Genomic DNA, 11836 nt, shown 5'->3' with positions numbered 1-11836 from the left:
GTCTCCTTTATGGACACTGGCTTTTCATAGCGTGATTTTCTGTACAGAGCAAACCTTAGGAAGGTGATGTTCCCCAAACAAGCTGTACCATCTCCCCCGCTAGCAGCCGGGAGGAGTTCAAGGCAAACCGCCTCTGAACTTTGCAGGACCTGAGGCGAGCAGAGGAGCCAAGGGAGCAGAGCGGGGAAGATCCGAGCCTCCGGCCGCTCTGCCAGGGGAGCGGGGCCGCTCCCTCCATGGAGCACGGGACGGGACGGGGCGGGCTCTCCTTGGGGGTCCGAGCTGCATTCCCAGTGCAGCTCCAGCTCCCCCCGGCTCCTGTTCTGGAAGCGTGGGCGGCAGAGGCGGCCGCGGGGGCCTCGGGAGGGCGGTCACCCCGCCGGACCCCCCTCCCAGAGAGGGACGGATCCACGCGGGCCGAGGGGCGGGAGGCGGCTCCGAGCGGCGGTGACAATTAGCCTTTAAAAATGGCTGCTTGGAAGCTGTCAGCTGGGACGCGGAGGGGCTGCTAACCCTCCTCTCGCTGCCTCCCGCCTCCCTTCCCCGCAGGGCTAATAACGGAGCGGGGATAAGAGCTCTCCAGCCTTTCCCCGCCCCGCCGGAGCGCGATGCCGTAGCGGCTCCGGGCCCGGCCGCCCTCACTTCCCAGCTGGCTGCCTGGCGGGAGGACGGCGGCCCCCGCCTCCCGCGCTCCTCCTCGCCGCCGCTGCGTGTGTGCCGCGGGCACCGGGATACAAAGGAGAAGGGGGAGCCGCGGGATACATGGTCCAGGGTGGCGTGTGCGCGGCCGTGGGGGCATATCCGGCGAGGAGAAAACACAAGGTCAAGAGGCAGCTCTCCTCCTCCATGGAAGAAGACGGGAGCGATGAGCCCTGAGGAGGACGACGAGGAGAAGGGGCGGATGGCTGAGGGCTGCCGCTGCCGGGCTTCCCCTCGGGAGTGACGGGGCGCGGAGGGCTGAAGGGGCCGGAGGAGGCAGCGCTGGGGTCGGGAGGGAGGAGAGGAAGGCGAGGAGGAAGCGGGGGGTTTGAATCTCCCTGGCTGGATTAACTCCCCTCAGGGGAAGCTGCCATCGCCGGCCGCGCCTCGGCCCGCGGCCCCCGCGGCCAAGATGGACCTGGGCAGCGCCGGCCGGAGAGCGGGAGCTGCCCCCGCGGGCCCGGCCGCTTGGAGACCTTTCCCCTCCGCCTGCTGCTGCTGCTTCGCCTCGCTCCTGGATGTGAACAGCTGGCTGCTCTTCTACGGCTTCCTCTACCTGGCCCTCTATGCCCAGGTGTCCCAGTCCAAGTCCTGCGACAAAATTTCCTGCTTCTCGGGTCATTGTGTCAATTCCACCTGCGTCTGCGACCAGGGCTGGGTGGGAGACCAGTGCCAACACTGCCAGGGCAGGTTCAAGTAAGGTTCTGCTTATTGTGAATTTCTTCTCATCCCTACGTCCTTTTCCTGTCACTTTCACTTGCCTTTTTTTGTTTGTTTTGGTTTGCTTGTGTCTGCTATGATTTTGTTCGTGTGTGGTGGAAGTATGTGGCAGAAGTTACGGATAAAATAGGCTCCTCCAGCTCTTAAGAGCACAGGACACAGCGCCGGCTGACTTATCGCTGAAAATAGGCTGCTCCACTTCGTGGGAACTGAGAGCCGGGAGAAATCGGCCTAAAGCTGTGTCGCTGCTGTCCCTTCTGGAAATGTCATGGAAATGACATGTGCACTTCATGGGGCTGTCCAGGGAACAAGGATTAGTAGTGGATTTTAATTACTTTTTCCTCCTGAAGAGTGAAAGGTTTAGCTCCTTCCAGCCTTCTTTTCTTTCAATTGTTGAAGCTAAGTGGGCATTAGTCAGTTTCGTTCAGGACAGCACAAGTGCAACTGAGTGAAAGGTACATCCCTGGTGACAAGGTTTGCAGGAGAGAGTGGGACACATGAAACAGTAACATATTTTTGCCAGGGAAGGAGTACTCAGTCAAGGTCTAACTACCTTCTCATTCTTAAAAGTCACTGTGATACCGAGTCATTGATCAGTGAGAAGGAAGCCTACCCTGACACTTGCTTTTCTCTATGGAGTGGGAAAGAAGACTTAATTTATAGGGCTGTCACTTTTCTCCCGCCCCCTTTGGTATCAGTGTAAAGACTGGCTATGAAGAATACTGTTTGCTGTTATTTCGCTATATAATCTTGGACAGGGCATCTCATTTCATTCCCTGTAAAACACCCCTTATAAGCAGGAACTCCATTTATTAAGTATGTTGACATACATAGCTGGAAAGTGTTCTAATATCTAACTAATAGCAATTCACTGGTGACACTGTGTCTTAGAGAAGTCAAGTTCCTTCTGTCTTTGGGAAACTACTTTTTATAGATTAAATATCAATAACTGTCTGTTTTAAAATTGTGTTTAAATTCAGATTTTTTTCCTCTGGAGTTAATTAAGCTGTACAATTTACATCTCTTTTAAAGATTTAATACTAGGTCACTCATTCCTAAATAAACAAAAAGTAAATCCAGCAACTTGTTAGCCTGGGAAGTTAAGGAGTAGTTGAAGTCAGACATGTTGGCAGAAGTGATGTACACAGTGCAGAGAAAGAGCCAAGTTACTGATATTTGGTGGATATTGCAGCAGTAAGATTATAACCTAGCAATAAAACTAATACAAGGCAAATAGTGCATTTCTTTTTTTTTTTTTTTTTTTTTTTTTTTTTTTTTTTTTTTTTTTTTTTGCCTGTGACCTTGATAATAAGGTTTTAAAGTTGGCCATTTGTTGCGTGTGTGTTTTGGATGTTTGGGGCTTGTCCTGCTGTGGAACAATGGGCTAATTTTGGAGAGTGATGAGAGGAGGCCCAGATGAATCTTTTTTGTGTATGTGGATCTGCAGAGCTCTTTTTTCCTGGCTAAAGAGATTACTTGTGTCCTTTGTATTGGTGCTACTCATAACAGACCCTAACTAACAGTGCCAGGACCAAAGCTAATGGTAATTTTTCAAATTTCCAAGCTTGTTGTGAATGAGTGTATTCTGAGCTGTTACTGGGCCGTTATCCTATCCTTACAGGCATTATCTTTGTCATCTTTTAAGACATCTAGTTTTTTTTTACCTTGGTTGTGTTTGTCAAGTGAGGAAGCACAGTGGTTACATTTTCCCTTCTGGTAGAAAGTTAATAATCCATCCCCACCTAGAGGAAGTTCTGTCTGAATGTTGGAAGGGCTCCTCTTCTGAGCTGAGCTCACACAGTGTTTAATTGAACTGCTGTTAGGGGTTTTGGTGAAATCGGAAGAGATTTCTCATTAACTCCTCTGTGTTTTTACATGCTTCGCTTTAGGAGTGACAGTGACATTTGCATTATGATTTTTCTCACGGGAGTAAGCTGTTGGAGAGCTATTTTTTACTGAGGACACTTTTCATAGCAGTGTCTTTGACAGCTCATCTTTAATCTTTATTCTTGGAAGCAAAGTATACTCTGCACTGAAAATAAGCATCCTAAGATTTAAAGCTTTTCAAGCCCTGGGAGTTGGGGATGGAGTGAAATATGTTAAACGTGTCTTACACTGCTGCAAGCAGCAGCTCGGAGCGGTTGTATTTTGAATCCTGATAATTCAGATGGGTGTGGAATGGGCGATGAGCTCCGTGTATTTCCACCTGAAGAGTTGGAAAAAGAATGTTACTCTGCCCGATGGCTGGGTGATTAAAGACCTTCCCCATCTCTGTGGCAACCGATGCTTTGCCTTATTGCCGAGGAACATTGGCGTTTATTTCCTATGTGCTTTTACCCTTAAGTAGCCACGGCTGGACTTCTGCAGCAGTGGTTTGTCAGGTCCTGTCGGGTGTACATCACTTCTGCCATTAAGGATTATCATGAAGATCGTTTCAGAATGGTAAAGACTGAAAAGTGGGTTAGGCTGTTCGAGCTGCACGAACAGCCAGTTCGGAGGTTGTAGATACGATCTGTAGAAATGTTAATAGAACCTTGTGTATTCCTCTAAACATTTACAGGGTTTCCAAGTCGCAGCTGTTTGAAGTGCCTGCCTGTGTCCCTGTTACCCCAGATGAAAATTGAACTTTTAATGACCTAAGTTTGACATGTATAAAACCTGTCACTACAGTATTTGAGAAAAAACAGATTTTCAAGGCTAGGCTTAAAACACTTGAAAATAAGATTTTTTCCTTTTTTTCATGTAAGTGAGGTATGGTTTTTACTCTCTGGGAAGGAGTGACTTGCATTAGCAAGTACCAGGAACATTGTGGTAAGAGGAGAAATGATCTGCCTGAGGGTGTCTTGGGACCATTAATTCTTTGGTGAGAGATGTGTAGTATTTTTGGCTTTGTTTTATTTCTCTTCTAACAGCAACACAGCAGAGAGACATCAAAAATAATTGATCAATCTTCATAAGCAGGTGTCAAAATTAATTGACAATACTATGGTAACCTTGCCTTTTCCCTGTAGGAGAACTACTGAGTAAGTAAACTGCTTTGCAAATGTTGCTCTGCACTGGATGAAAGAAAGGTGGGTGGGGAATATAGGCCAAGAGACTGTCTAGCACCATTTTGCCATTTTATTTCTCTTATTTACCAAATTTTGAATTTACTCTTGTTATTGTGAAGCCTGTGGTAAATCATGTAAAAATGCAGATGTTGTTATTCTTACTGCAGGGCATTCACAATCCTGTCAGTCACTATTCAGAAAGATTTAGGCCTCATGTCTGCCTGGTGGTAAAATATTTTACTCTCTGTCCAGATTGCATATCTGAATGCAGCTCTGACTTTCTGCCTTACTTTCATCTTTCAACTTTTTTTTTTCCTTCATCCCTTCACCTCTACTGCAAAATAATGCAAAACCTTTTTTTAACCAAAAAAAAAGGGAAATTTGGTTATAAAAAGAAAAGGGAAAGGAATTTTTCCTGGTGAAAGACAGGAAAGCCAGTGGGTGAGCAGGTTCTGTTTTTATAGCAGGGAGCTTCAAGCAGCACAGTTCCCAAGGTATGAACTAAACCACAAGCATTAAAGGGCAGTGGACAGTTTTGTTTTGCAAGGTTGATTTATTAAAGAAGTGATGCTTTTAATGCTACATCTGCCATTCATTCTTCCCCTTCTCTGTGCCTTTGAATTTGTTGGTCACTTGTACTTTTCCTGCTGGTACGAGTTTGGGCAGAAGGGAGAGGGAAGGGCTGCCTAAATCAGTTATGTTACAAGACTCCAGGGAGTTCAGGGACACAAACATTATGAATGGCCCAACTGCAGTGAAAACTGCTGTCACAGCTTCTATGTAGTTAGATGTCAAAGTCAATAGTCTTGAGATGCAGCAGTGCAGGAAAACAGGTTTCATTAGTTTTGCTACTCACAGAATGATTTCTTAGAAGAAAAAAAAAAAAATTCCTTCAGGTTGGAGCAAAAAGTTTCACTATCTCCAAAATGTGCTCTGCTTTGCACTGGTTTGTGGAAGAGCATTTGAGAAAACTTTGTGCATGGAATTTATGTTCCTCTAAAGTTTTTGAGGACTAGAAATACCCACTGTAATATGCTGCCTTTGAAAAATTAGGTTGTGTCTTCAGAGGTTTATGGTTATTTATTTGATAGCTCTGAGTGTGGTGTGTAATGAAGCAGAAGAGGACAGGTGAGCACCTTTGAGGACCTACACTTCAGTTAATCTGCTTTACCTAGTCCTAGATATGCAGTTGTTATGGAGAGAGTAAGAGCAAATGGATTTGTTTGATTATTAAACCTTGCCTCCAGATGTTCTTATTGTACTTTGAAATTACCTCCTGCATGCTCTCCTTAATTTCTAGAGCTCCTAGAAAAGATTGTGCATTCTTCAAGGACAGAACAATTTCTAAGTACAAGTACATTCACAACTGAAATGTTTGAAGGGTATCAAATTTTGTTATTCCATGCAAAATCCTTATCTCTATCTAAAACTCTGAATTATGCTGTCTGCAGAATGACTCATGCAAAGAAAGTGTCCTTAAATTGCAGATTGTAAATGAGTGATAATGTTGTGTAAGAAGAGATCTTAAGAAAAGAAGTTAGCTTTAGCTGCAGCCAGCTGAAGTTCAGAGTGCTGTGAAAGGGGCTGACTTTATCCTTCACGCTTCTCTTTGATTACATCTTGCTGGTTCTTATGTAAGCATTAATATTCCTGCTGAGAGTTGAAAAGTATCAACAGGAACAGATCTCCCCACCTCCCAGCCAGTTTTTTTTAAGCTAGCTCAGTTTCCTCAAGTCACTTCACTTACATAAGGCTCCTGCTGATCCAAAGGAGTTGGCAGCATCAGCAGGTGTAGATAGGAGAAAAAATTTGTTACTTTTAGAATTGGTCCAGACTTAGTTTTCCAGAACTTAAAAGTAAAACGACATCACCATCAAAGTGCAACTTCTGTTTCACGGGGTGAAATCCCTGAGTCATGCTGTAAGTTGCAGCACTGTCTTTGTCATCAGAGTGGCCTGTACCTAATCCAAGAAATAATTGCTCTTATTGACATCAGTGCAATTGAGTGTGAGATTTTGCACCTGCAAACTGCCTTTTTAAAACTCAGCATGTAAATGGTAGTAAAATTAAACCTCTGGAAAAGCATAATTGATTATGATTTTAGTCTTATCAAGTGGTCTTTATTTAAGTTATTTTAGTTAGGATGCTCTGAAAAACTATTTCAATGTGTTTTCTTCTCTCTGTCTATATTAAAATTCAAGAATACAATTATAGCTTATATTAGCAAGATATTTTTGATTTCTAAAGAACAATTTTTTATGGTAAATCTTGTTTTGAGTGTAGAAACATTAAACATGGAGCCATAAAACCATATTAAATGCCTCCTGAGCTAAGCAATCTGCACTGAAATGTGCTTTTTGAAAGGAAAGCAGTCTTTTTGCAAACTTCAAAATTTAATTTTATTGTGATGTGTTTTATTGACTGCTTGGTACTTGCTACATGAAATCTTTTAGATTGGAAAATACCCTTAAAATCAGAGTCCGGCCACTGTCCTAACTGTAGCCATTTCAGTGGTTTTTAAGGGTTTTATAGAGAAGACCAGAAATGAGCTCTGATTACTTATTACCTCTTGCCTTTTTCAGGTTTTAGGCTAACTCTGAATTAATGCCTGTGTGAGTTGAACCCATGCTTTAGAAAGCACCTGTACACGTCTGAAAACACCTCCACTGACTCAAAGCCCCTTACAGACTTTCAAACTCCTTTCATTGGTTAGTTATCCTCACTGTGTTCTATAACCAAATGCAGGAATTGCTAATAGACAGATCTAATGTACCTTATTTTTTGTCTCTTTTAGTTACCCTGTTTTCTCATGTTTTGAGTCAGGTCTTCATTGTAGAACCTTTAGTAGGAGAGGTCTTCTGTGCAGGTGGAGATATGGCCACCTTTTCCTCACTGAGAATGGAAAGTTCCTTGAGTTATCTCAACATAAAACAAAGTTTTTCCTCCCTGACTACTCTCTTGGTTTACAGCCTCCCCTATTTTATCAGTGCTCTTGAGCTATGAGTGCCAGAATTAGATGCTTTTGGTAATGGTCCTGCTGGTGGAATGTAGATGCAGAGTAGCTTCTCCCCTGCTGCCTGGGGTCCTGCTGTGCAGCTGCAGCCAGTGCTTCTCAGCTTAGCACTCTGATTTTCTACCTCCAAATCCTCTTGGAGCTGCTGCATCCTCAGTATCGAGGCCCTGCTTTTCTCAAACCAGTCTGTGAACTGAACACATCCTCCCCTGCTTGGAGTGACAAGTAGTTGTGGGGCTGCAAACACCTTTGGGATGGAGCTATGCCCTTTTAGAAACACTCCTCTACCCCAAAGCAATAGATAATTAAATGTGTATAGCATGCCTTCCTCTGTGTAAATCTGCAGCCATCCATAGGAGTGAAACCAAATACAAGTTAGGCAAGGGCTGGTGGGTTCTGAAGCCTGGGTTGTCTGCAGGGCTGGTGGGTTCTGAAGCCTGGGTTGTCTGCAGGACTGGTGGGTTCTGAAGCCTGGTTTGTCTGCAGGGCTGGTGTGTTCTGAAGCCTGGGTTGTCTGCAGGCTAAGCAGTTTGTTATTTAGGCAAAGTAGTGTGGGAACAGATGGTTGATGACCCTGCCAGCCCTTCAGACAGCATCAAAGGCTGGTTGCAATTGCTATGGGTGGGTAAAAAACTCAGTTATACCAATGCATGCTTAAGTCTATCCATAAATAATACATAAATAGCTGTACAGGTTATAGCATTTAGTACTCTTAGTATGTTTTAAATTTATTTTGGCAAATAAATTTAGTCTCACACTGTTTCTCTTAGTTCCTTTAATCAAGGGGCAGGCATGATGATCATATTTTGGAAGGCATTACCATAGTTCATGTCATCTTTTTAAAATGAGTTTGAGTAGTTTTTGAGAACTCAGTCTATCACACTGCACTAGAAATTGATTTAATTGTATCAAAATGTAGGCAGAAAAGGTAGGAGGTAAATATGAGATATTACAGGAATACCCTTGGGATATTTCTACACATCCTAACAAATGCTGCTGAGAAAAGACCTTATTTTGAAACATTACTACATAGACAACAAAAATGCATTGGAAAACTCCTGCAGTACTGAAGAATAAATTTCATAGACATTGACAGATAATTATTATTTGCTGTATAGTCTAAGCCTGAAAAACATGCTATGAAGTTCCTGTAAGGAGAAATAAATGATGATGATGATACCTGAAAACATGAGCACTCCAGTGAATTGCAGCTGCTAACAGTAATAAAAGTAAACCAGTAAACTGTAAGCAAAATAGATGTTTTAATGTGAGGTGAGTGAGTAGTGGGAATTTTCATGCCAGTTTTATAGGTTGTCCTCTAAATCTTAAAAACCTAATGAGTGGAAAAAGTGTTGCATTGGTTCAAGAGCTGCATGAGGATCAAGACCTTACTGAGAAATGATGGAACTAAGCTTAACAGAGTTTTTTACTTAGTGTTTGTTCCCAAGGTGCAAGACCTGGATTTGACTTTTAAGTTTGCTCCATAGAGAAAAACCTAAATTTTCTTGACCTCTAAAAAATAATTTGGCCACCAGCTATAGAATATTCCAGGGTAAGCATGTTAAACTCTGTTAATGCAACAGCATTAAAAAAAAAATTCCATGAGACAATCTCTTCCAAAATTCAAAGCTCATGTTACTCATCTGTAAGGAATGGATTCTAGGATCTGTTTGAATCAGTAATTTTATATTTCTTAGCTAAGGATGGAAATGGGCTGCTTCCATCTCTGATGGCAAAATATCTACTCTGTTCTTGCTAGTGGTATTTAAAAACAACCTAGCTGTAGAATATTTCCAAGTTTTAAGCAGCACATATCTGATAACCTTGAATTGGGCAGGGAGTTTTGAATCCAGGGTATTCTAGGATTACCTGGCAACAAAACAGGTACTGAATTACTTAAAGATTGGATGCAGACACCCAAGATGACAGACACTCAATGTCTACATTTTCTTATGGATTTCTTCCATAATTTATGTGCTTCAGTATTTCATCTGTAAAAAGGAAATAACACTTCCTGTAAGCTTACAAGACTTGAGGTGACCCATGAGGCACAGTTGATAAGCTAGATAAAATGTTAGAGATTGCATTTGTTCCTGGAATGTGATAAATATTAGGGCATGAAGTGCTGTTGTCCAAACTGTGCTGTGTATCTGAAACAGATGCGTAAAATCACCTCCTCATTAGGTCAGATGGAGCAAAACCTTGCAGCCTGTGTTATTGCAGAATAATAGTCTCATTTTACAGACTTACTGGAAAAAAATTGTACATTGGCTGTCACTGATAAGATTTGGTTTCAAAAGTAAGACTCCCAAAGACCTAACCCCTAACCCTGGATTAAATATTACAAACAAAATATTGCAAAATGCTGCATGCAGTACTTAATGGGTATTTTGAAGAGTTACTGCTTTACTTGTAGGAATACAGTGTTCTACATTAGCAATCTCCTTCCTATGCCAGTATCAAAGAATCACACATTCCTAATTTGTAGGTTGATGGCATTTATGTTATTACAGAATCCAGTCTTTAAATGTAGATTTTTATTACAGACATGTATTTTTGTGTATAGGTTTTTGTTTATTCCCATGTGTTTGAGTTTTCAGCCACTTCTCTGTTATCTTGAGGGTTGATAACTTGCCTTCTATGAAAAAAATGGTTCATGTTGACTGTGTCACAAAAGGACTAGACTTTAGCTAATGTCTGTTACCAGTTGTGGCAGTATAATATGAGCAGCAGTGATTTTGGTCAAAATCCTAGGAGGAGATCTGGGGTTAGAATGTCTCTAAATATTCTGGCAAGCTTTGCAGAAACTTTATTCAAGGTGCAAGCAAACCACAAAGCACTGTGGAACAAGAAGACAAATGGGCTTCTTTCATTGCCACCCACAATCCTGGGACAAAGATAAATTAGTCAGGAAAGTATCTTTCCAATCATGCTGCAGTTTAAAGTACTTTCCTTCTTGTAATGGATAGAAGTGACTAAAATATGGTGAGCTTAATTTTCTTGTTAATTAATCTCAGTTTTAGAAACTCAAGAAGACTTGGATACATTCTGACATCTATAAAGGAATATTTTGATAATTTCAGCTCTATTAGTAAAAGTGAAATGCTGATTAATCCAACTGTAGGATAATTTGCACCCTTAATTGTTCTTTTTTTTTTTAATAATCTATAAAGTAAGGGTGTGTGTATGTAAAGGTACGTATTTCTCACAAGAAAAACCCAAACACAACTCACAGCCATGTTTGTGTGTGCAAACCCAGTTGATGAAGATACTTTGGAGGACTCTTGCTAATCAAATGTTGATGTGCTACATTCAGGGTGTCCCAAAGCAAGCATGGGGAGAGGGAAATGAACTGTGACTGTTTCATGGGAAGCATCCCAGAGCTGCTGTAATGAAGCTGGGTGCATTTGTGCTTCTCTCATTAGCAGCAGATCTGCTTTGTTTGTGTCCTGAGTCTGCTCCAGTAGGTAACTGAAACCAAAACATTGGACAGGAGCTGGAAGGTAATCCTGTAAAATGAAAAATCCTGAACAAACAAATGGCTGCTTTTGAAAACATATGAATTTGCACTTCTGTGCACAGCTGTACTATCATAAAGACAATTTTTTTAGAAAATATTTTTGCAGATGTTTTCTAAACCCTAATGCTGATATAAGTATTAAAATCAGAATATGTGTATTTAAAATCCACACCCTGTTGCCCCTCACCACCTCAGTTGTTTTAGTCCTGTAGCACTTTGTAGGAGCAAGCATCTATTTTAAACTAAAAATGGCACAATTTTTCTAGAGTTTTTAACCTCTGAAGTGCTTATACTATTTCAGCTTTCACAGGGCTAAAAATCCCAATCTATATTCAAGGAAGGACTTACCTTCACTCATCTGTATCATACTTTACTTGGATATCTTATTTAAGCACTGGGTAGCTGCTTGTCACAATGGCCTTGGGAGACAAACACGTGTTTTTTTGAGCTCTTTTACATGTAAGAAACCTGAAGTTGTGTGCTTGTCTAAAGTAAAATAACAAGTAAGTGTCTGAATTGAAATGGAAGCTTGAGAATAAATAAAATTTTCTGTAAGTCTGTATCAGTCCTCAGTTTTGGAAGACTGAACTGTTTTCAGTTTGTACAGGTTTTTTTTCCCCTGCAAATATAAAATATAGTTTGAAGTTCTTTGTTTTCTCAGAGACTTCTACTATGTAGCATAAGAGAGAATATGAAGTTTACTATTAATATATATATAAAAAATATATATTATTCATAACTGAGGAGTTTCATGATGGTATTTTACACTGACTGTTTCAAACGCCTACTGTATGTCATTCAGTAAGTATATAGGGGGGCCTCTGTTAATGCAGG

General features: G+C 41.7%; 1 protein-coding gene across 4 annotated transcripts in view; it reads left to right on the top strand.

Annotated features, from left to right (window-relative positions):
• Positions 1 to 447: 447 nt before the first annotated feature.
• The window catches only part of ATRNL1 (attractin like 1), a 433015-nt gene continuing 421626 nt past the window's right edge, over positions 448 to 11836 (top strand). For 3 of the 4 annotated variants that reach the window (XM_077182833.1, XM_077182835.1, XM_077182836.1), the window contains exon 1: positions 448 to 1395. In XM_077182833.1, coding sequence (XP_077038948.1) covers positions 1112 to 1395 — 284 coding nt within the window. In that variant the 5' untranslated portion in view covers positions 448 to 1111. The remainder of the gene's footprint in view (positions 1396 to 11836) is intronic. The other variant, XM_054637523.2, reaches the window with a different exon arrangement.

This window comes from Agelaius phoeniceus, chromosome 9 (genome assembly GCF_051311805.1).
Source record: "Agelaius phoeniceus isolate bAgePho1 chromosome 9, bAgePho1.hap1, whole genome shotgun sequence".
NCBI classification, from domain to species: Eukaryota; Metazoa; Chordata; class Aves; order Passeriformes; family Icteridae; genus Agelaius; species Agelaius phoeniceus.
Note: the sequence above shows the minus strand (reverse complement) of the source record. Positions and strands in the feature narration are given on the sequence as shown.